Source organism: Salmo trutta, chromosome 2, assembly GCF_901001165.1.
Source record: "Salmo trutta chromosome 2, fSalTru1.1, whole genome shotgun sequence".
Lineage (NCBI taxonomy): Eukaryota > Metazoa > Chordata > Actinopteri > Salmoniformes > Salmonidae > Salmo > Salmo trutta.
The window spans coordinates 72,903,405-72,927,860 of record NC_042958.1 but is presented as its reverse complement, the minus strand read 5'-3'; the positions used below and the strand labels follow the sequence as shown (position 1 = coordinate 72,927,860).

General features: G+C 39.9%; 1 protein-coding gene and 1 long non-coding RNA gene across 4 annotated transcripts in view; both read left to right on the top strand.

Annotated features, from left to right (window-relative positions):
- The window catches only part of cpn1 (carboxypeptidase N, polypeptide 1), a 181,940-nt gene that overhangs the window by 135,194 nt on the left and 22,290 nt on the right, over positions 1-24,456 (top strand). The window contains exon 6 of one of the 2 annotated variants that reach the window (XM_029714199.1): positions 24,279-24,418. The exons of the other annotated variant lie outside the window; for it this stretch is intronic. Coding sequence (XP_029570059.1) covers positions 24,279-24,418 — 140 coding nt within the window. The remainder of the gene's footprint in view (positions 1-24,278; positions 24,419-24,456) is intronic. 2 annotated transcript variants of the gene reach the window in all.
- On the top strand, positions 336-8,057 carry LOC115162769 (uncharacterized). Of its 2 annotated transcripts, none has more exons than XR_003869652.1 (6): positions 336-2,128; positions 2,238-2,995; positions 3,767-3,877; positions 7,041-7,310; positions 7,470-7,564; positions 7,656-8,057. It is a non-coding gene; the product is annotated as an uncharacterized LOC115162769 (long non-coding RNA). The 2 variants fall into 2 exon arrangements; XR_003869651.1 differs by having other exon boundaries at positions 7,038-7,310.

The window sequence follows — 24,456 nt, the reverse complement described above, 5'->3', positions numbered from 1 at the left end:
TTTTTTTATATAAATATGAACTTGATTGAACAGACATGCATGTATTGTATAACACAATGTCCTAGGTGTGTCATCTGATGAAAATCATAAAAGGTTAGTGCTGCATTTAGCTGTGGTTTGGGTTTATGTGACATGATATGCTAGCTTGAAAAATGGGTGTCTGATTATTTCTGGCTGGGCACTCTGCTGACATAATCTAATGTTTTGCTTTCGTTGTAAAGCCTTTTTGAAATCGGACAGTGGGGTTAGATTAACGAGATTCTTGTCTTTAAATAGCTGTAAAATAGTCATATGTTTTAGAAATTGAAGTAATAGTATTTCTAACGATTCAAAAATCGCGCCACTGGACTTCAGTGGCTGTTACGTAGGTGGGACGAGTTCGTCCCACATGCGCCAGAGAGGTTAAGCACATGGCCAAGCTATAGCCAGGCTAAACATGGCAAATGGCTATACATTGTCAAGCTATAGCCAGGCTCCTAGCTAATGCTATTATAATGTAATTAGCTAGCTACCTACTGTAGTTAGGTAGCCATAAAAAAGTTAGCTGACAGTTGGACAACCAACTGGCCTAACAACCACTGTCAGCAAACTGGCTTATCCTGCTATGACAACGATTAACATGCCTTTTGCATCTTTTACATTATTAGCTAGATAATAAAGCAAGTGAAGATAGTATAATTCACAAAATACAACTAGCTAGCTACTGTTTGTGTAAACCAGCCAAATTCAAGCAATGTCACTTTGTCCTTAGCTAGCTACTGTGTCTAGGTAGCAATGTTGCTAATGACAGGCTGGGACCGAGAGCAAGATGGTCCCACAAAAGGTACCTTACTTGCACTGAGATGTCACATGAAACACACTGATTATCAAGGCACATTTTTTATTTAAGCAGGCAAGTCAGTTAAGAACAAATTCTTATTTACAATGATGGCCTACACTGGCCAAACCCAGACAACGCTGGGACAATTATGCACTGCCCTATGGGACTCCCAATCACAGCTGGTTGTGATACAGCCTGGATTTGAACCAGGGTGGCTGTAGTGACACCACTCGAGAGCCCCTGAGTTCAATTCAATGTTTGAACTACATTACTATATTACTATTTATTTACCTCGGTTGTCCTTGGTCAACGTTGACTGTCACTGTGCTTTTGTCTTCGATGTCGTTCAACAACATGAGAACAAGTGTGTATTTTGTTTTGCTGAGTAACATTACTACAATTTCCTGCACGTGGGTATTTCACAACAATTTCTACAATTTCCAGCTGGATACAAATTTAAACTCTTAAAGTGCGCGCCCAAATCAAATACTGTTTTTACCTGACCCAAGGATTTTGAATTGAACATGGCACGTGTGCTAAGTGATATATTGTCAGCAAAAAAAAGCAACAGAAAAACAAAAAAGAAAGGTTATCAAATACCTCCAGAAGAAAGGCCTGCTCAAGAAATCTGTGAGGCATACGTGCAAAGATGGATACATATGGTAAGTTAATTTTACAACTGATATTGATTTGGCCTAGAGAACTTTGGGAAAGTTTGAAATGAGGAGTTCTGTACTGTAAGAAATGTTTGAATATGTAAATGGTACAGAGCTTATTGAGCTAGTCTCATAGGTTCTAGGCATGTACGTACATAAATGGAACAGAGTCACAGATGTGGTTTCCATATGTCTAATACCGTTCCATTTATTTCATTCCAGCCATTACAATGAGCCCATCCTCCTATTGCTTCTCCTACCAGCCTCATCTGACAGTGACCCATATATTCACCAGCTGGAACACATTTTAAAAAATGTGGCTATGAACATGCATTGAAGAGAATTATCTAAGCTTTCCACTGGCCAGTGTCCTTAATTGTGTGTGTGCTACATAATTGTGTGTGTGCTACTCGAGAGATTTTATTTCCAGTCTTTCTACAAGGGCTCACGCTCCTCTGTGTTCCGGTTGCATTCCAACACTGGACACTGGACTGCAAGCCCATGTAGAGCAAGTGAAGAGCTTAGGAGACGCACACCCTTCAAGTCGACCTTTGGCCTGCAGCCTACCACTCAAGATGTTTCATGTCTGTCTGGAATGCTTTTGTTCTCCTATTTCCAACAATGTGGATGTATTCCAACTGCAACTGAAAAGGTTAATTGATAATCATAGTAGAATGGAATTGAATGTAATAGAATTACTTAGCCAATGTTTAAATTATCACGCACCTGTGTCTGAGTCAAATGTGCATGTTTCCTTGCAGAATTTGTAGAAACAAGAGGAGGCGTCCGGAAGGATTCAATGTTTAGCCATTCTCGGGTTTCACTTACGGTTTGGGTAACATTTCTTTATCGGTAGGTTAATGAATTTGACAAACTAAGGATGTTTTTGATAATGACATTTTAAGAAGGTGGTTCACAATCAGGGGCTTCATTACGCTTCCAAAAAGCCATAACTTTTTTGGTTTTGTACACTGAAATGGCAAGTTTCATTGATTATTAAATAGTTGGGCGAGTGGTATACCTGCCAAGGAAAAAAATGTAAAACATAATTTTCACCACCTTGGTTTGTTAATAGCTGTCACCCACAGAAAGTCCATGGTTTTTCAGCCCCCCGCCCCACCCAAATAAATTAAACATAACACATAACAATCATACACAAGGTACTGGTGAGTGAGGGGCTCTCTGCTACATGTTAGTTAGTGTTCCGTGGCATCGGTTAGTACAGAAGTGGAACAAGGTATGGCGAGCAGGTCTCTCCAGGCTGAAGAGAATGTGGTTTAAGGGGAAGTTAAGGTTGTGTACCAAAATATGGGTCTCAATAGGTTGAGTCTGGGGCCTATCGTGGGTTTAATTTATGAAAACAAATGTGGGTTTCTATCGTCATATACTATTGATCTGATGTGTTCATTTCTTTGTTGCAATATTGCAGATTTGCACAGGGGCTACACTTGATATTACAGAGGACGGCATTGCACGGAGCTCAAGGACCCTGACAAGAATGACGAGAAGCCTGAGAAAGGTGAGAGGTGCATTGTGATTGTTACAGTTGTCGATCAACACTGAATTATGAGCAATTTTGACTCTGAAAAACCCACCAGTTTTGTTTACCTTTATTCTCTGAGGAATATTTTGCTCACTTACAAACTGTATGCAAAAGGGTGTTTTTAATCATCAGTCTTTTGGGATACTTATTTACTGGACAGCTTAAAGGGTCTCTCCAAGATTTTCAACATTCAGCTTGCTTTGCCACCCATCCCGACCAGTGTTTCCCACAGGTATTTAGGTTACTTGTCATGGTGGCAGGTTGAGAAGGGCAGCATTGTGCGACTGGAGAGGCTTGCACCACTGCTGCTGCCCTAATTTATTATTTTTGTGAGCATACACTATTCAGACAAATGAAGCAAAGGCTTTTACAAATGTGTTTTGAGTACTGTTTTTAGAGCTGCAACCAACAATTATTTTGATAATCAATGTGTCAGTTATTACTTTGATTACTCAATTTGTTGGAATTTTAAAATGCCTGTTTTGCTGACTAAACAGTCTGAATGTTTTATCAAATATTACAATGTTTACTGTGCATTACAGTGCAAATAGGAACATCAAACTCAGTTATTTTGTGACAACTTCCATTAAATTGTATTTCCACATGAGACAGGAGCAGTGTCACCCTAAGTGAGATTTGATTTTGTTGACCCCCCCACCCCCCATGTAGAAGCTGAGAGTCATGCTTCCCTGGGACACTCAAGACTACTCATATCACTAACATTTGCCTTACCTCTCATTATTGAAGGTCTGCAATAAAGCCCTGAGGAGATTCAAGAGGAAGAGTTTCCAAATTGGATCAAATTCTCCACAGAGATTGGTGGTGATAGATTAATACAAGTTCTCGCACAAGAGAAAGGTATAGCATTATCTATTTTGATGTATTAACATTCATTATCTGGGCTTGGGAGCTGAGAGATAATTTGTTGATATATTTTACTTATGGTAATCAATTGCCTTTATAAAGTACTCTTCAGTGGATACACTGATATGGATAAAAAGGTGCTTCGCTATATCACATTTGACATTGTCTGTAAGCTTGAATTCATTTGCACACAAGAAATCATACAATGATGGAAAGACCTGTGGTTTGTCCTTGTTAATGCAGACAGAGAAGAGCTCCAACTTCTTAATCATCGCCTCAATTCTGTCCCGCATATTGAATATAGTTGCGGAGCGTCCTTGTAATCCTAGATTCAGATCATTCAGGCGAGAAAGAACATCACCCAGATAGGCCAGTCGTGTGAGAAACTCAGCATCATGCAAGCGGTCAGAGTAAAAATTATTGTCAGTAAAGAAAACTTTAAGCATGTCTCTCAATTTAAAAAAACATGTCAATACTTTGCCCCTTGACAACCAGCGCACTTCTTTCTGTATGTTGTAAAAGCGTTACATGGTCGCTGCCCATATCATTGCATAGGGCAGAAAATACACAAGTGTTCAGGAGCCTTGCTTTAACTAAGATAACCAATTTCACAGTAGTGTCCAAAATGTCTTTCAAGCTGTCAGGCATTCCCTTGGCAGCAAGAGCCTCACGGTGGATGCTGCAGTGTACCCAAGTGGAATCGGGAGCAACTGCTTGCACATGCATTACCACTCCACTATGTCTCCCTGTCATGGCTTTTACGCCATCAATACAGTTATCAACACATCTTGACCACCAAAGTCCATTTGATGTCACAAAGCTGTCCAGTACTTTAAAAATATCCCCTACTGTTGTCCTGGTTTCCAGTGGTGTGCAGAAGAGGATGTCTTCCTTAATTGACCCCCCCATAAAAGTAACTGACATATACCAGGAGCTGTGTCAGGCCTGCCAAGTCTGTTGACTCATCCAACTGTAACACATAGAATTCACTGGCTTGTACGCAAAGCAGTAATTGTTTCAAAACATCTCCTGCCATGTCACTGACACGTCGTGAAACAGTGTTGTTTGATGAAGGCATTGTCTGTATAGTTTTTTGGGCCTTTTCCCCTAGCATTGTCCCAGCCATATCCGCGGCAGAAGGAAGAATTAAGTCCTCCACAATAGCATGGGGCTTGCCTGTCCTAGCCACTCGGTAGTTCACCATATAAGACGCTTCTAGCCCCTTGTTGTTAATGGTATCTGTTGCTTTTATAAATGTCTTACTACTCGAAAGTCGTCTTAATTCTCGCTCAAAAAAACTATTTTTCAAATTGGCATGTTTTGTTTCTAAATGTCTGCGCAAGAGTGAAGGTTTCATCAAGATAGTACTTTTGCACATATAACACAAAGTGGCTGAGGAAAGGCACTACTCCCAATATAAGTGAACCCCAAATCAATGTAGTTGTCATCATATTTGTGCCTCTTCGATGGTCCAACGTTCCCTGTCTGATGTTTGGTGTTTTCATGGGTAAGGAGGCAGGAGCTCATCGGCTGCATCAGATTCACAACGGTTAGTGTCCATGCTAACTGGGCTAACAACAAATGAGTTACTGATGCTGATTTTGGATGTGCTCGTGGAAGCAGAACAACTTGTGCCGTCGACAGGTGCAGGTGTAGTACTGCTGGTAGTATCAGTACTACCAGTAGAGCTGGTATGTGTCTCTATGGACGCGGGCCTTACTTTTTTTAACCATTTATCAATTTTTTAGCAAACGGCATGAGCAGCAGCTACGTTTGGCTATATACGGACTGTTAGTGGAATTCCCGCGAAAGAGTAATGGTTAATTTTATTGGATGTTAATTATTTAACTAGGTTACCTATACAGTGGTTGCTCCACAAGAAGTTTTGCGATTATGCTGCGGGATTTAGAGGTCATTTGTGGTTTAGTACGATACCCTGCGTCACTACTTCATTGCTCCAGACCAGCGCAAGGGGTTATGACTAATTATGCTTTTGGGTCCTACTGTGTGTCTCACTGACAATGAAAGGGCGACATAAACCTAAATAGAAGCTGATAATTGTGCACGACTTCAGGACTACTTACTAAAACTGTTGTTAGAGTAAGGTTTTTATTATTTTATTTTGTTAGGACTATTTTGATCTTACTGTTGTACTGTAGTCAACTTCCGCCCAGTCATGTTGTACAGTGCCAGAGTGGCACAGTGCTCTAAGACACTGCATAGCAATGCAAGCTGTGTTGCTACAGATGCTGGTTCAATACCTGTGCTGTCCTTGACTGAGAGACCCATGAGATTGTAGGTTTTGGTTTCTCTCCCTCTAAAAACAGAAATAAATAATTCTAAATAACAAACTGGCTTTATTTACAAATTAGAAACAATGTCTCACCCCATGTTCAAGAATGGCCTTTTTCTCGCTCATTTTACGTTATTTGAAAAATAAATCATCTCCAAAATATATATTTTTTTAAACAAAACTATTATTATTATTGTTATTAATTTAGAATGATATAAAAGCCCCTTGGACATTCTCAGTTATATTATTAACCATGTTATTAGCAGGACAATATATATTGGTCATGGCTCCCGGTGGGGCACGATGGGATTGCCTTGCAGTTCTCCAGCTGTATCCACTGAAACAGAGGTGGGCGTGTAAGTTTCAAGGCACAAGGGCTGGGGGCACAGGATGGGCCGCAGAGCCACGCACAGAAGACGGACCTAGCCCATGGGGAAGGGAGGAAGGGGGAGGGGGGTGGACCCCCACCCTGCCCCACTGGGTAGCACAAAGCAACACTTTAAGTGGCATTGCGCTAATAATGGCACTGACTAGGGAAACATTCCCGTTGTTCTTATAACCAGTCTGCACGTTCAAACTAAAACAATGTAACTAATAATGGTGTGAAAAATGGCCCTTAGATATGAATTCGGGGGGCAGATATTATTAAATATTAAAGCATTAGACCTCTCATTAAAGGCGTTGCTCAAAAGTTACACTTAAATCCAAACTGGATTTAATGAAAATTACATGAAAAGCACACATTTGTACATCGCAAACTCTAAAAGTAATTGGAAACCTTACAAAAACGAGATACAAATTATTTGTGACATTGTGGTTACAATAAAGAATGTAAACAAGATGCTGTGTTTTTATTTACAGCAGTGATGGACAGCTGGTGGCATTTTGAAAACAGGTTTTCAAACACTTGTTGCCCGATTAGCAGGACAATAGACTCTTTATAGCCCAGCTACTATAGGTGTGAACATCCCCCCTACCTGCAAAAAATGATATTGCGACCAAAGAGAACAGACGAAATGGACTTCGTTTTCATCAAGCCAGCTTCTTTCTATGGTGCTACCCGTTCCAGGGTTAGAACCGTAACCACGAGAGGACTTGAAAATGAGTCGGAGCTGAGAGATCACCATATTTAAGGTATTTTGGTTTCAGCAGTGCATTTTCTAAAAAAAAATGTATATAGCCTATCAATGTGTAGGCATACTGTGTAATAAAATCAATAATTAAATAAAGGTTAAATAAAAATCTATAGTTCTTAAATGATTGTGTACTAAAAATGTGGACGTGTTTTTGCAGAGCATACAAACATGCCAACAACGATCCGTGGAGATCAGTGGAAAAGGGCTGGCCAACAGGCCGCACCGAAAAAACGCATGTTTGCCAAGAAAGCGGTTAGTTTTGCTAGATGAAATAAATGTGTATGCAGCATTTGTGTGTTGGAGTCACGATAAAATCTTAATTGATCTACCGTTTCTATCATAGGCCACTGTAATCGATGGGGGCTCAGGGTGGTACCATTCTGCTCATCTGATGAAGGTGCACATGGATCAGATTCAAACTTTGAAGACCGAGATCGAGTCATTGAAGGCAGACCAGCAGAAAGAGAAACATAATCGGAGGGCAGAGATACAGGCGACAGCTGATGCATTGGTCCAGAGCCAGGCGGCTTTGGCAGAGAGTGAGGCGGAGAATGACGTGTTGAAGAGGGCGAGGAATGAGATGCAGTCACAATCCATGCCAGGCACACCTGTGAGCTCTGGAACTTCACCTCCACCTTCAACATACCTGGCAAATTCATCAGGTCGTCAGTTCACCCTGACATTTCCATTCCTCTTCTGACAACAGAACTTGACCAACTGCTCACCAGGCACAGCAAGGGCTGTCCGGACCGTTATGCTGTTCTGCTAAAGCCCAATAAACAAATGCAGGTGGCTTATATCTTCAAAATGCTTTATTATCCAAATGTAAAAGCATATACTGTACAGTACTGTATTTCTTCATCAGCATCTTTATGCTTTTGTTAATAAAATAATGACAAATATACTCTTTCAAAATGCCGATGTTTATTTAGTTATGGATCCATAACAAATTACTATGGGAATAAATATCACTGAATTACAGAAATATTGGAACAAAGTTGTCTAATGAAGATAAACAAATTGTTGCTTACTGGAAAATACTCTTTCAAACACACACGGTCACGTTGTACAGCGCTGTTAAGGCTATTAGCAGGGCTATTTTGGGGGTTTTATGGGCGGCGCACAATTGGCCCAGCGTTTCTCTCTCTCTAAAAATGGAAATAAATGTTTTGACCATTCCAAATATTATTTTGGCCTTTATTCAGATTAGAATCACTCACTTTCGTTTTTTTTAAATGATATGACCTCCAAAATATCGTTGTATATTATCAAGTTGATGACACAGTCGTATACCTACATAAAGCTGAGTGACTCACTCATTCATGGCTTTGGATCAAAATAAATAAGTACCAACATTCTTACTGATAGTCTTTAATAAAGAAATGTTTTGGTTATCCTGACCTGGACACCATGTACCGTATTATACTAGCCCATTGTGGGCTATTAGCAGGACAATATACCTTTACCAACACCTCTCTGTATTTTGATACTTTGTGGATAGGGACACCCGAGTGGATGGGGAGTGCAAAATGCGTTGCTACAGATGCAGGTTTGATACCCGTGCCGGCCACCACTGGGGGACCCATGAGGTAATTTAATTTAGAATCCTCCAATCCTCTATATGTAATTATTGGCGGAGAGTCACATCATATTTTTTTATATACTGTTGGCCTACCGTAGGCGGCATGAGTCTCACTAGTGTTAAGTAACATGCTGTTAAAAGTGGCATAGGTCTTATTTATGTAAAGAGCATGTTGAAGTTAGAAGTAATAGGATTTGAAGCAATAGCCTACAACTATTTTAGCACCGTTTTGCGCTGCTCTGAGACAGGCATGGTGACTGGTCTTGATAAATGAATGAGATTTTTATTTTCACTGAATCTCCATTTGGGTATTGGTTAGACTACAATTAGGTTGTAGAAATGTTATGCTCTTAGTGTAACATTTATTTAACTAGGCAAGTCAGTTAATAACAAATTCTTATTCACAAGGACAGCCTACTCCTTCCTCCCCATCAGGGAATTGAACCCCGGTCTCCCGTGTGCCCGCACAACAGGGGGATTCTTTAGCTAAATTGCCGAGTACTGTAGCCTACTCCTACTTGTGTTGTTATTTTGCTGAACACTAGATGGTTTAATTTTATTTTTGGCAGTGAAACGAGGCTACTCAGGCGAGAAAAAACCTCACCCAAATGTATAGCCCGTTGTAAATTATAAATGGACTGTTTGATATAAACTGACTGTTTTATTCATTTATATATATATATATATATATACATATATTCGGAGCCATATTTGTTAAATTATTTTAGCCAATTATTGACAAACCTGTTAAGATGCTAACTGTGACAACTGTTAGAGCCTCCTGGATCGATGATGAATAGAACAATTCAAAGAAATTATGCAAAAAAGGTGAGGTGGCTCCAGGATGCTGGCCTTCTAGGCAGAGTTGCAAAGAAAAGCCATATCGCAGAATGGTCAATAAAAAGAAAAGATTAAGATGGGTAAAAGAACACAGACACTGGACAGAGGAACTCTGCCTAGAAGGCCAGTATCCCGGAGTCGACCTCTTCACTGTTGACGTTGAGACTGATGTTTTGCGAGTACTATTTAATGAAGCTGCCAGTTGAGGACTTGTGAGGCGTCTGTTCTCAAACTAGACACTCTAATGTACTTGTCATTTTGCTCAGTTGTGCACCGGGGCCTCCCACTCCTCTTTCTATTCTGGTTAGAGTTAGAGACAGTTTGCGCTGTTCTGTGAAGGGACTTGTACACAGCGTTGTACGAAATCTTCAGTTTCTTGGCAATTTCTCACATGGAATAGCCATCATTTCTCAGAACAAGAATAGACTGACAAGTTTCAGAAGAAAGTTCTTTGTTTCTGGAAATGTTGAGCCTGTAGATATTCCTATGTAGATATTTGATAAAAAATCTGTCATAAGTCATTTACAACATTAACTATGTCTACACTGTATTTCTGATCAATTTGATGTTATTTTAATGGACAAAAAATTTGATTTTCTTTCAAAAACAAGGACATTTCTAAGTGACCCCAAACTTTTGAACGGTATTGTATATGTTATCATTGTTGTGTGGTCCCTGTAGTGTACAATCGCAAATACACTATATATGCAAAAGTATGTGGACAACCCTTCAAATTAGTGGATTCGGCTATTTCAGCCACACCCGTTGCTGACAGCTGTATAAATCAAGCACACAGCCATGCAATATCCATAGACAAACATTGGCAATAGAATGGCCTTACCAAAAAGCTCAGTGACTTTCAATGTGGCACTGTCATAGGATGCCACCTTTCCAACAAGTCAGTTCGTCAAATTTCTGCCACGTTAGAGCTTCCCCGGTCAACTGTAAGTGCTGTTATCCTGATATGGATAGGGGGCAGTATTTTCACAGCCGGATGAAAAAACGTACCCGATTTGAACTGGTTACTACAGTTGCCCAGAAATGAGAATATGCATATTATTAGTAGATTTGGATAGAAAACTCTCTGAAGTTTCTAAAACTGTTCTTATGGTGTCTGTGAGTATAACAGAACTCATATGGCAGGCAAAAACCTGAGAAAATTCCAAGCAGGAAGTGCAAAGTCTGAGAATTGTAGTTCTTCTTTTGATTCTCTATCGAAACTACAGTATCTGTGCTGTTACGTTGCACTTTCTAAGGCTTCCGTTGGCTCTCTAAAGCCTTCAGAAAGTGGATTGAGCCTTCTCCTGTCTCTCGGCAGAGTATAGGAGCTCAGTTACTGAGTAGTCTGCCTGAGGACAAAGAGATTGGATATGCGCGTTCCCGCGAGCACGCAGTTTTTTTGTTTTCCTCCTTGAATGAATACACTATTGTCCGGTTGGAATATTATTGCAATTTTTACTTTAAAAATACCATAAAAAATTATTTTAAACAACGTTTGACATGCCTCTAAGTACGGTAGTAGAACATTTTGACTTTTTGTGTCTCGAATTGTGCTCGCACGTTACCCATTGTATAGTGACCTGAACGCACAAAGAAAATGGAGGTATTTGGACATAACTATGGATTATTTCAAACAAAAACAACATTTCTTGTGGAAGTAGCAGTCCTGGGAGTGCATGCTAGCCCGTGATGGCGAGCTATGTACTCAGAATATTGAAAAATGTGCTTTCACCGAAAAGCTATTTTAAAATCGGACACAGTGATTGCATAAAGGAGTTCTGTATCTATAATTCTTTAAATAATTGTTATGGCAACGTTTATGATGAGTATTTTTGTAAATTCACCGGAAGTTTTTGGTGGGAATACATTTTCTGAACATCATGCGCATAATGTATCTATAATTCTTAAAATAATTGTTATGCTTTTTGTGAACGTTTATCGTGAGTAATTTAGCAAACTGTTTGCGGGGGTTATGCTAGTTCTGAACGTCACATGCTAATGTAAAAAGCTGTTTTTGGATATAAATATGAACTTGATTGAACAAAACATGCATGTATTGTATAACATAATGTCCTAGGAGTGTCATCTGATGAAGATCATCAAAGGTTAGTGCTTCATTTAGCTGTGTTTTGGGTTTTATTGACATATATGCTTGCTTGGAAAATGGCTGTGTGGTTATTTTGGTCTATGTACTCTCCTAACAAAGTCTAATGTTTTGCTTTCGCTGTAAAGCCTTTTTGAAATCGGACAACATGGTTGGATTCAGGAGAGGTTTATCTTTCAAATGGTGTAAAATAGTCGTATGTTTGAAAAATTGAAATTATTGGATTTTTGAGGTTTTTGTATTTCGTGCCATGCGATCCCATTGGTTCTTGGCTAGGGGTTCCGCTGGCGGAACGCCTAGATGTAAGAGGTTATTGTGAAGTGGAAACGTCTAGGATCAACAACAGCTCAGCCGTGAAGTGGTAATGAACACAAACTCACAGAATGGGACAGCCGAGTCCTGAAGCACGTAGCGTGTAAAAATCATCTGTCCTTGGTTGCAACATTCACTACCGAGTCCAAACTGACTCTGGAAGCAACATCCGCACAATAACTGTTTGTCGGGAGCTTAATGAAATGGGATTCCCTGGCCGAACAGTCGCACCCAAGCCTATGATCACCATGCGCAATGCCAAGCATCGGCTGGAGTGATGTTAAGCTCGCCGCCATTCGAATCTGGAGCAATGAAAACGCGTTCTCTGGAGTGATAATATCACTCGTCATCATCTGGCAGTCCGACGGACAAACTGGCCTGCACAGAGCCCTGGCCTGCACAGAGCCCTGACCTCAACCCCATCGAACACCTTTGGGATGAATTGGAACGTGACTGAGAGCCAGGCCTAGTCGCCCAACATCAGTGCCCGACCTCACTAATGCTTTTGGGGCTGAATCGAAGCAAGTCCCCTCAGCAATGTTCCAGAATCTAGTGGAAAGCCTTCCCAGAAGAGTGGATGCTGTTATAGCAGCAAAGTGGGGACCAACCCCATATAAATACCTTTGATTTTAAAATTAGATGTTCGACGAGCAGGTGTCCACATACTTTTGGCCATGTAGCGTATGTGATTGGAACAGTAGCAACAGAATGTGTGATGCAACAAACACTTCTAAACAGCTTTGTTGTCTGCAAAGCTTCTAAACAATGTTTTGTACTGATGGAAAAATAAAGGTCTTCGCAGCTCTATTCCTCAATTTCACCTTTTATTGCAAAAGATAAATGCGAATTTCATCAGCCAAGCATCTCATGGAACACATCCACATCCAAACTCATTTCATAAATAAGTCTAAATAACAGGTTGCGCTGAAGAAAAAACTAAACATAAGTTAACCTCTGGACGGGCTCAAACACATGACTATTTTACACCATTTTAAAGACAAGACTCTCGTTAATCTAACCACACTGTCCGATTTCAAAAAGGCTTTACAGCGAAAGCAAAACATTAGATTATGTGAGGAGAGTACATAGTCAGAAATAACCACACAGCCATTTTTCAAGCAAGCATACATGTCACAAAAACCAAAAACACAGCTAAATGCAGCACTAACCTTTGATGATCTTCATCAGATGACACTCCTAGGACATTATGTTATACAATACATGCATGTTTTGTTCAATCAAGTTCATATTTACATCAAAAACCAGCTTTTTACATTAGCATGTGATGTTCAGAACTAGCAACTAGCATACACACCGCAAACTTCCGGTGAATTTACTTAATTACTCACGATTAACGTTCACAAAATACATAACAATTATTTTAAGAATTAAGATACAGAACTCCTTTATGCAATCGCGGTGTCAGCTTTTAAAATAGCTTTTCGGCGAAAGCACATTTTGCAATATTCTGAGTAGATAGCCCAGCCATCACGGCTAGCTATTTTGACACCCACCAAGTTTGGCCCTCACGAAACTCAGATTTACTATAAGAAAAAATGGATTACCTTTGCTGTTCTTCGTCAGAATGCACTCCCAGGACTTCTACTTCAACAAGAAATGTTGTTTTGGTTGGAAATAATCCCTAGTTATATTGAAATAGCTCCGTTTTGTTCGTGCGTTGAGGTCAGTATCCGAAGGGTGACGCGCGGGCGCATTTCGTGACAAAAAATGTAAAAATATTCCATTACCGTACTTCGAAGTATGTCAAACGCTGTTTAAAATCAATTTTTATGCGATTTTTCTCGTAAAGTAGCGATAATATTCCAACCGGGCGGCGTTGTACTCGTTCAAAGAGAGAAAGAAAAAAATTGAGTCCTCTCGTGCATGTGCGCTCCAGTGTCAGTGTTCCCTGCCTGACCACTCACAAAAAGTCCTGCAGAGCTCTCATTCCACTTTCTGGCGCCTTCTGAGAGCCAATGGAAGCCTTAGAAAATGTCACGTTACAGCAGAGATGCTGTATTTTTGATAGAGATGCCCTAGAAGGACAACAAATTGTCAGACAGGGCACTTCCTGCATGGAATCTTCTCAGGTTTTGGCCTGCCATATGAGTTCTGTTATACTCACAGACACCATTCAAACAGTTTTAGAAACTTTAGAGTGTTTTCCATCCAAATCTACTAATTATATGCATATTCTCATTTCTGGGTAAGAGTAGTAACCAGTTTAAATCGGGTACGTTTTTTATCCGGCCGTGAAAATACTGCCCCCTAGCCCCAACAGGTTAAAGTCCATTGCTATTTAGTATTTTTATATTAGCCTGTGTGTTTATGCAACTTTCAAAATGAACCACACCTGTTTCGTTTTGGTTGTTGTCAGTGACTCTTGTTAGTTCCCCCTTCTGTTTGAGCGACAATTTATAGATTTCTTGCTGGGGAACGTAACTTTCAAAATTAACCCCACAAGGACTATGTGGGACGCTGGGCTGAAGGGAGTTGTAGTTTCCATTAAGCAAATATTCAACCTAATTCAGGGCAATAACATGGTAATTAAATGTAATGGCCATGATCCATTGCACCTGTTTTTTCCAGCTCGGACCGAGATGGATACACTTTTATGCCTGCTACACTATGTGACCAAAGACACGTAGAACATCTCACTCCAAAACCATGTGCATTAATATTGAGTTGGTCCCCCTTTTGCTGCTATAACAGCCTCCACTATTCTGGGAAGGCTTTCCACTACATGTTAAAACATTTCTGTGGGGACTTCCTTCCGTTCAGCCACGAGCATTAGTGAGGTAGGCGATTAGGCCTGGCTCGCAGTCGGCATTCCAATTCCTCCCAAAGGTGTTAGATGGGGTTGAGGTCAGGGCAATGTTCAGGCCAAGGCAGGAGCTACTCCTCCTGGGGTCTGGCAAAATTAAGGCTGTTATACAATTTTAAAAACATTACAATACATTCATTACAGAACTCACAACACACTAAGTGTGTGCCCTTAGGCCCATACTCCACTACCACATATCTTAAACACAAAATCCATGTATGCGTGTGTGTATAGTGCGTATGTTATCGTGTGTGTATGCATGTGTCTGTGCCTATGTCTGTGTTGCTTCACAGTCCCCGCTGTTCCGTAAGGTGTATTTTTATCCGTTTTTTTTATCTAATTCCACTGCTTGTATCAGTTGCCTGATGTGGAATAGAGTTCCATGTAGTCATGGCTCTATGTAGTACTGTGCGCCTCCCATAGTCTGATCTGTACCATGTTAGCTACTGTTGTATCAATACGTTTTGAACATGACAGTTTACAATCCAGGGTTACTCAAAGCAGTTTAGTCACCTCAACTTGCTCAATTTCCACATTTTTTATTACAATATTTAGTTGAGGTTTAGGGTTTAGTGAATGATTTGTCCCAAATACAATGCTTTTAGTTTTAGAAATATTTACGACTAACTTATTCCTTGCCACCGATTCTGAAACTGACGTGTATAGTGTTGAGTCATTACTCAAGGCCAGTGGCATGTCATTAGTAAAGATGGAACTTATTCCTTGCCAGCCATTCTGAAACTAACTGCAGCTCTTTGTTAACTGTTGCAGTAATTTCAGTTACTTTAGTAGCTGACGTGTATAGTGTTAAGTCATCTGCCAACGGCATCTCGTTAGTAAAGACTGAAAAAAGTAAGGGGCCTGCACAGCTGCACTAGGAAATGTCTGATTCTACCTGGATTATGTGGGAGAGGCTTCCATTAAATAACACCCTGTCACGACTTCTGCTGAAGTCGATGCCTCTCCTTGTTCGGGCGGTGTTCGGCGGTCGACGTCACTGGCCTTCTAGCCATCGCCGATCCATTTTTCATTTTCCATTTGTTTTGTCTCATTTTTCCACACACCTGGTTCTCATTCTCTCTCATTATGTGTTGTGTATTTAACCCTCTGTTTCCCCCATGTCTTTGTGTGGTATTGTTTATATGTGTTGACGTATGCGCACGTTAGTATGGTTGCGCTGGGTTATGTATACCCGTTTTGTATTTCGTGTTCATTGTGCCGTGTGCTTTTGGTTCGCCTGAATAAAAGGCTCCGTGTGCTACCAAATACCTGCTCTCCTGTGCCTGACTCCCTTGCAGCCACTTACGCATACCTGACACACCCTCTGTGTTCTGTTAGACAGGTAACTCTTTATCCACAATATTGCAGGCTGGTGTAAAGCCAGAACACATATGTTTTCCCAGCAGCAGACTATGATCGACAATGTCAAAAGCCGCACTAAAGTGTAACAAAACAGCCACCACAATCTTTTTCTCATTAATTTCTCCCATCATTCCTTTGTGTAAGTCCTGTGCTTGTTGAATATCCTTTCCTATTAGCATGCTGAAAGTCTGTTGTCAATTTGTTCACTGTGAAATAGCATTGTATCTGGTCAAACAATTTTTTAAGAAACTTTACTAAGGGTTGCTATTTGGTTGATTGGTCGGCTATTTGAGCCAGTAAAGGGGGCTTTACTATTCTTAAGTAGCGGAAAGACTTTTGCTTCCCTCCGGGCCTGAAAACACACACTTTCTAGTATGCTTAGATTGAAGATATGGCAAAAGAGTGTAGCAATATCATCCGCTATTATCCTCGGTAATTTTCCATCCAAGTTGTCAGACCCTAGTGGCTTGTCATTGTTGACAGACAACAATTTGTTTCACCTCTTCCACACTCACTTTATATTAGGCCCAGCCTTTGGTACTTTGGTGATTCTAGATATAGATACTATATTATGATCACTACATCCGATTAATTTGGATACTGCTTTAAAGCACATTTCTGCAGAATTAGTAAAGATGTGATCAATACATGTTGATGATTTCATTCCTGTGCTGTTTGTAACTACCCTGGTAGGTTGGCTGATAACATTAACCTGATTGCAGGCCCTAGTTACAGTTTGAATCTTTTTCTTGAATGGCCGTTTTGATGAAAGCCAGTCCATATTTAAATCACCAAGAAAATCAAGGCGCAGGAGGTGTCCGAGTTCGTGACAGGAGTTTGTGGAGTTTGTGACAAGAAATGATGTAGACAGATGCCAGGGAGGATGGATGGATTGTGTGAGAGGTCTAAATGATTAATTTATGTCAATACACTTCTATGACTCAGGAAAAGCATTCAACTTGTAGGTGCTTTCTGGACCTGTCATGGCTATGCCTTCGGAAGGAACTGAAGCAACCACACTTGTAGTTTTTTGTTTGGAACACTGCCCTGCATCCCCACCATCACACAATTATTTATGCAATTCAAAAAAGACCATTACAAATTGAAATCTGGATCAGGTGAGCATCAATTGAAGGTGGGCATCTTATTACCTAACTGATCTATACAATTAGATCTTACAGTTTAAGGCTTTCACATATTGTCATTTTGGTACACATACAGTGAGGGAAAAAAGTATTTGATCCCCTGCTGATTTTGTACATTTGCCCACTGACAAAGAAATGATCAGTCTATAATTTTAATGGTGGGTTTATTTGAACAGTGAGAGACAGAATAACAACAAAAAAATCCAAAAAAACGCATGTCAAAAATGTTAGAAATTGATTTGCAACGTTACATACCACAATTTAATGCGACCATACCAGTCTGTTTTCGATGGTAACTGTACAGCTAGGCTCGTTAGTTGTTTATGAGCTCTAAAATATGCCTTCAAGTTCTAACATGCGGCACTATCCAAGTAACGTAGTTAAGCTAAGCTATCTATTAGCTTACTAGCTGGCAAGCTTCCTCGCTAGTTAGATAGACTGACATCAAACTGTCTTTATCTGGGGAGCTGGGAGTACACTAACTTGTTTGTAAGTTTAAATAGTACATGCTGGATAACTTACCTTTTGTAAAACCTTCCAAGAGGTGAACTGTGTTGGGTCAGTTGGAGTCGATGGCGTCTTCGCTGTTCAGCTGTGTTGTTTCACTTTCACCATTTAGTAGCTTAGCTGCTTTTTTCTGTCTCCAGCCTCAGTCGTTAGTAGCCACACCCACTTTTATATTTGCAATGACGGATAATGGAGTCAAAAGGAATATTCAGGATGAACCGTCGTCAGGCCACCACTACTGCTACTTTATCTGTCTGTAGCTAGCCGCAGGCAGCATAGGTGGGCATACAGGATCTGCCCTTTTGGATTTATTCCCACTTTTTACACATAGTTTAATAACATATTTACATACAGCTATTACCAACAATCCCCCTTCTAGTATACTTAACAAATCCTTTTGGCTAAACATTATTGAAAACACACTAAACAAGGTTAACAGGATTTTTGGAACAGAAAAAACACAAAACATGCCACTGAGGATTTAAAAAAAGATTATTATTATTGTTATAGGCTACGTTCATAAATTAATATAATAAACATATATTATTTTCAGGTATTGTTTCCTCTTCCATACAGTGTTCCCTCTTCCTTTACAAATTGCAGCACAGCTTGCATTGTGCCACAGAATTGTATGGCATGTTGTTTAAGTGCCAACCAACCAGTGGTACCATTAATGCTAGTTAGTGCTAGTTTGACCACCAGAGGGTATCTTTGAGAAGCATTTGATAGCCTACAATAGTGGCTGTACTAGAGAATGTACAACCTTTTTTGTAAGAACATAGTATATGGGACTGATTTTTAGAAATGTTGCTTAATTCATTTGCTTAATATTATGGTGTTTCTGTTCCAAGAAAAACAAAAAACCCTCTGGGTTTCTGTTAGGATGGAACGGAAAATAGGACGCTGTACAACATGTCGGGAGTAGGCTACAGTACATGGCTATTTAGCTAAAGAATCCCCGTGTCGTGCAGGCACGCGGGAGACTGGGGTTCAATTTCCCGACGGGGAGGAAGGAGTAGGCTGTCCTTGTAAATAAGAATTTGTTCTTAACTGACTTGCCTAGTTAAATAAATGTTACACTAAGAGCATAACATTTCTACACCATAATTGTAGTCTAACCAATATCCAAATGGAGATTCAGTCAAAATAAAAACTCTCATTGATTTATCAAGACCAGTCCCCATGCATAACGTGTTAAACGTCAGAAAGTACATTGAGAGCCCCACAAAATGCAGTTTCTGGTAACCACTGGGAATGTAACTTCCGTCAGTGGGTACCTGCAGTAGCAATAAGGTACGTAACAGTATGCACGTTCAGGGAAGTTTCAAGGACATCTCTTATAACGTTACTAATGTAATTTACCTAATTAAGATCCATGACATTTTAACGTCATGAAAAGACTTGGGACACTTGGGAAGTAACTTTTGTCAGCTGACAACACAGCTACGTACAAGGCATGTTTCACAATAACGTTTTCATGACCTATGTGGGGACTAAAATAACTTTGTGGTCACGTCCTTCAATTTAATTTTCTTAGCTGGGTTACTACAATATCCCGAATTTGAGTCATTGGGAATGTTATGTAAAATATTGCCAAAGTGACCAGACATTCAGTACATTTCAGGAACCTTTTGGTAACGTTACAAATACTACTACAATGTCACCAAAGCGTCCTGACATTCAGAACATCTAAAGTACTTAATTAGAATCTAAAAAATGTTCCTACACACTTAGAAAGACAATGTCATGTGTACCACCACTTGACTTACAGACAACGTTCCAAAATGTATTTCTATCATTCCGATTGTAATGTTACATGAAGACAAACCATAGCTCTAAATCTAATGCCATGAAATGTTCCTAGGATATCTCCAAAATAACATGATATTCAGAACCTTTCATGGACTACCAAGGAACGGTTTGAATGTTCCCATGATTGCTGTATAGTGACCGGGTATTTATAACCTCTATAATGCTTATTAGAAACGTTATGAATGTGCCTATAATGTCCCATGACATTCAGTATCTCTGGAAGACTTAACGGGAACATTACAAATGTCTCAATTACGTCCCTTGTTACCTGGGAAATTGTCGACGTTAGCTACCGTCGGCGACATGTGACACAGCTGCCCGGTGGGAAGCAACCTCTGCCCGGTGGGAAGCAACTCATGATGGCAAGAACCTCTATACAACACCATTGCACTGGTCATTTGCACTGGCTTGTTGCAACGTTAGCTAATTGGCATGTCACTGTGACATCCAGATAGTAACCAATACTACAAGTACAGTGCCTTGCAAAAGTATTCATCCCCCTTGGCATTTTTCCTATTTTGTTGCATTACAAATTGTAATTTAAATAGATTTTTATTTGGATTTCATGTAATAGACATACACAAAATAGTGTGTTTTACGGAAAAGTGGTGTGCGCATATATATTCACCCCCTTTGCTATGAAGCCCCTAAATAATATCTGGTGCAACCAGTTACTTTCAGAAGTCACATAATTAGTTAAATAAAGTCCACCTGTGTGCAATCTGTCACATGATCGGTCACATGATCTCAGTATATATACACCTGTTCTGAAAGGCCCCAGAGTCTGCAACACCACTAAGCAAGGGGCACCACCAAGCAAGCGGCACCATGAAGACCAAGGAGCTCTCCAAACAGGTCAGGGACAAAGTTGTGGAGAAGTACAGATCAGGATTGGGTTATAAAAAATATCAGAAACTTTGAACATCCCACGGAGCACCGTTAAATCCAATATTAAAAAATGGAAAGAATATGGCACCACAACAAACCTGCTAAGAGAGGGCCGCCCACCAAAACTCACGTACCAGGCAAGGAGGGCATTAATCAGAGAGGCAACAAAGAGACCAATAATAATCCTGAAGGAGCTGCAAAGCTCCACAGTGGAGATTGGAGTATCTGTCCACAGAACCACTTTAAACCGTACACTCCACAGAGCTGGGACTTACGGAAGAGTGGCCAGAAAAAAGCCATTGCTTAAAGAAATAAATAAGCAAACACGTTTGGTGTTCACCAAAAGGCATGTGGGAGACTCCCCAAACATATGGAAGAAGGTACTCTGGTCAGATGAGACAAAAATTGAGCTTTTTGGCCATCAAGGAAAAGGCTATGTCTGGTGCAAACCCAACACCTCTCATCACCATGAGAAGCATGGTGGTGGCAGCATCATGCTGTGGGGATGTTTTTCATCGGCTGGGACTGGGAAACTGGTCAGAATTGAAGGAATGATGGATGGTGCTAAGTACAGGGAAATTCTTGAGGGAAATCTGTTTCAGTCTTCCAGAGATTGAGACTGAGACGGAGGTTCACCTTCCAGCAGGACAATGACCCTAAGCATACTACTAAAGCAATACTCAAGTGATTTAAGGGGAAACATTTAAATGTCTTGGAATGGCCTAGTCAATGCCCAGACCTCAATCCAGTTCAGAATCTGTGGTATGACTTAAAGATTGCTGTACACCAGCGGAACCCATCCAACTTGAAGGAGCTGGAGCAGTTTTGCCTTGAAGAATGGGCAAAAATCTCAGTGGCTAGATGTGCCAAGCTTATAGAGACATACCCCAAGAGACTTGCAGCTGTAATTGCTGCAAAAGATGTCTCTACAAAGGATTGACTTTGGCGGGGTGAATAGTTATGCACTCTCAAGTTTTCCATTTTTTTTGTCTTATTTCTTGTTTGTTTCACAATAAAAAAAGATTTTGCATCTTCATCGTGGTAGGCATGTTGTGTAAATCAAATGATACAAACCCCCCAAAAATGTATTTTAATTCCAGGTTGTAATGCAACAAAATAGGAAAAATGCCAAGGGGGTTGAATACTTTCGTAAGCCACTGTATTACATAGTATTACATACTGTATTACCGATACAAAACATAACCCAAAGCACAACCAAAACAAATCACAAATGCATCCAACAAGTTTGTGGAGTCACAATCTTGATGTAGTCATTGCGTGCAAGGAATATGGTACCAAATACTCTTCCCTGTGGCTCAGTTGGTAGAGCATGGTGTTTGGAATGCCAGCATGGTGTGTGCAACGGCAGGGTTGTGGGTTCGATTCCCGCGGGGGGCCAGTACAAAAAAATGCATGAAATGAAATGTATGCATTCACTACTGTAAGTCCCTCTGGATAAGAACGTCTGCTAAATGACTAAAATATAAATGTACTAACCTTTTGACAACTTACCACTAGAACTGCCAGGCATCGATATACCCACCCTTCAAGCTAATGAGCAGTCATTCTGACTGCAACGTTCTAACAGTGTAATTAATATATTTCATATATGCTACAGCAACAATTATCATTTGGTTCTGTTTATGAAGGCCTTGGATAACATTAGAATACAATTTGTAGCTCAGTTGGTAGAGCATGGTGTTTGCAACACCAGGGTTGAGGGTTCGTTTCCCATGGGGGGCCAGCACAGAAAAAATAAAAAGAATGTATGAAATGTAATGTATGCATTCACTACTGTAAGTTGCTCTGGATAAGAGCGTCTGCTAAATGACTAAAATGTAAATGTAAAATGTATTTTATTTCAAATAACACAATAGCATTTTCATTAGTTTATGTTACTGTAGGCTATATGTAAAAACACGTTGTATTTGTAGAGTTCCTTTGTTCACTACTTTGAAACAGAAAGCATATGCGTTGGAACATGGTAACAGCTTATTTCTATAAAGATAAAATAAAAAATACCCCAACCACCAAGAAGCACGGTCAAAAGACGTGTGGTAAATAGATGAAAACACCAGTAGCCTAAACATCTTTAAAAGTGCCAAGTGGCCTTCATAAATAGTGCAACTCTGCACAAAAGCATTAATGGCATTATAATGAATATGTGTCAATGTGAGAGCAGTCAAAAATAGTCAGCTCGTGCTTGTGTGCATCTTCATGCAATGGCATCAGTTGGATTTCATTTAGCTGTTATCCCTTGTCCTAACAGTTGACACAATTTTCATAACTTTCACTTGCTTGACCCACTTTGACATACCTTTGTTTGGTTGTAGTGCGTAATAGTATCCTGTCTTCTCTAGATTGTGTCCAGTTGTCTTGTCATTATTCAGCACTGTTGCTACGGCTGTGCAGGTGCTTTATTTTGCGTCACTTTGTTCATGGTGACGGCCAGACTTGTTTTCTATACAAGCAACTTGTTCTCCAATGACAGTAAAGTGAAGAAATTGTCGTAGACCAGAGTATACTGATAAGACTGCTTTGATTCGGTGAACTGATATATGGTACATAACATTTTAAAATTAGTCCTATAATTAGAATGGATCGATACAATAGAAAGGCCCGCCCTGTTCTTCATTCACAACTGGTGATTACATAATTATGCTTATTTCGCTTCCCCTGCTCATCAACGCAACCATTCTCTCCATCATACTTTACTTAATTTATTTAATCTGTTGTTTTATGTGTGGACTTGGTTTCGATATAGTTTAGGTTTAGTTTTTGATGAAATTGTTAGAGGGACTATCAGCTGGGCACTGCACTTTCAACTGTCAGAAGAAGGAACACAAGCATTTTGCTACACCCGCAATAACAACTGCTAAGTATGTGTATGTGACCAATACTTTTTTTTATTTGAAGGAGCGGAGCAGGCCCTACTTTTGGAAGGAGGGGCAACTGGGGAAAACCATTCCAAAAAAATGACATGCCCTCCTAAAACTGGTTATGCCCTCCTAAAACAAGTTCTGTTTGTGATATTAAGATTCTAACAATGGCAGTGTGTTATATAGACTTATTTAGGAAAATTAAAGGACGGAGGGGTGCGTGAGTTAAAAAATGAAAAAGTAAAAAAAAATGATAATCATGATCAGTCAAAATGACCGCTTAGCAGTTCTAGTGTTAAATACACTATAAATTAATTTATACAAACACAATATGACTTCTTCAAATGGGACTAGATACATAAAAGTGCTTTCATTTTTTAAATGGTAAAACAGATGAAAATACCCTAAAATAAAAGCTTACATTCTGTACTGTCGCCTAATATGAAACATTATGTCTCAAATCTAAAATGTCGGAGTATAGAGTCAAATTAAACAATTTAGCTTCACTGTCCAAATACATATGGAGGGGAATGTACAGTATAATAGATGGGGGTGGTGTGCATGTTAACATTCATATTTGATTAATCTCTTTCTAAAGTACCTATTGTTCCCAAATAATTTAAAAAGTATGATGAAAAAAGAGCATAGAAAAATCTTTGTGTAGATGTGTTCAATGTACCTTCACTTTAACAGTATTGTGTCTCTCCACAGGAATGCAGGACTTTAACTACCTATACACCAACTGCTTTGAGATCACTCTGGAACTCAGCTGTGACAAGTTCCCCCCGGCATCAGCCCTGTCAAGAGAATGGCTGGGCAACAGAGAGGCCCTGATCTCCTTCCTGGAGCAGGTAGTTTCTCTAATCTCTCTCACCATAAACACACACAT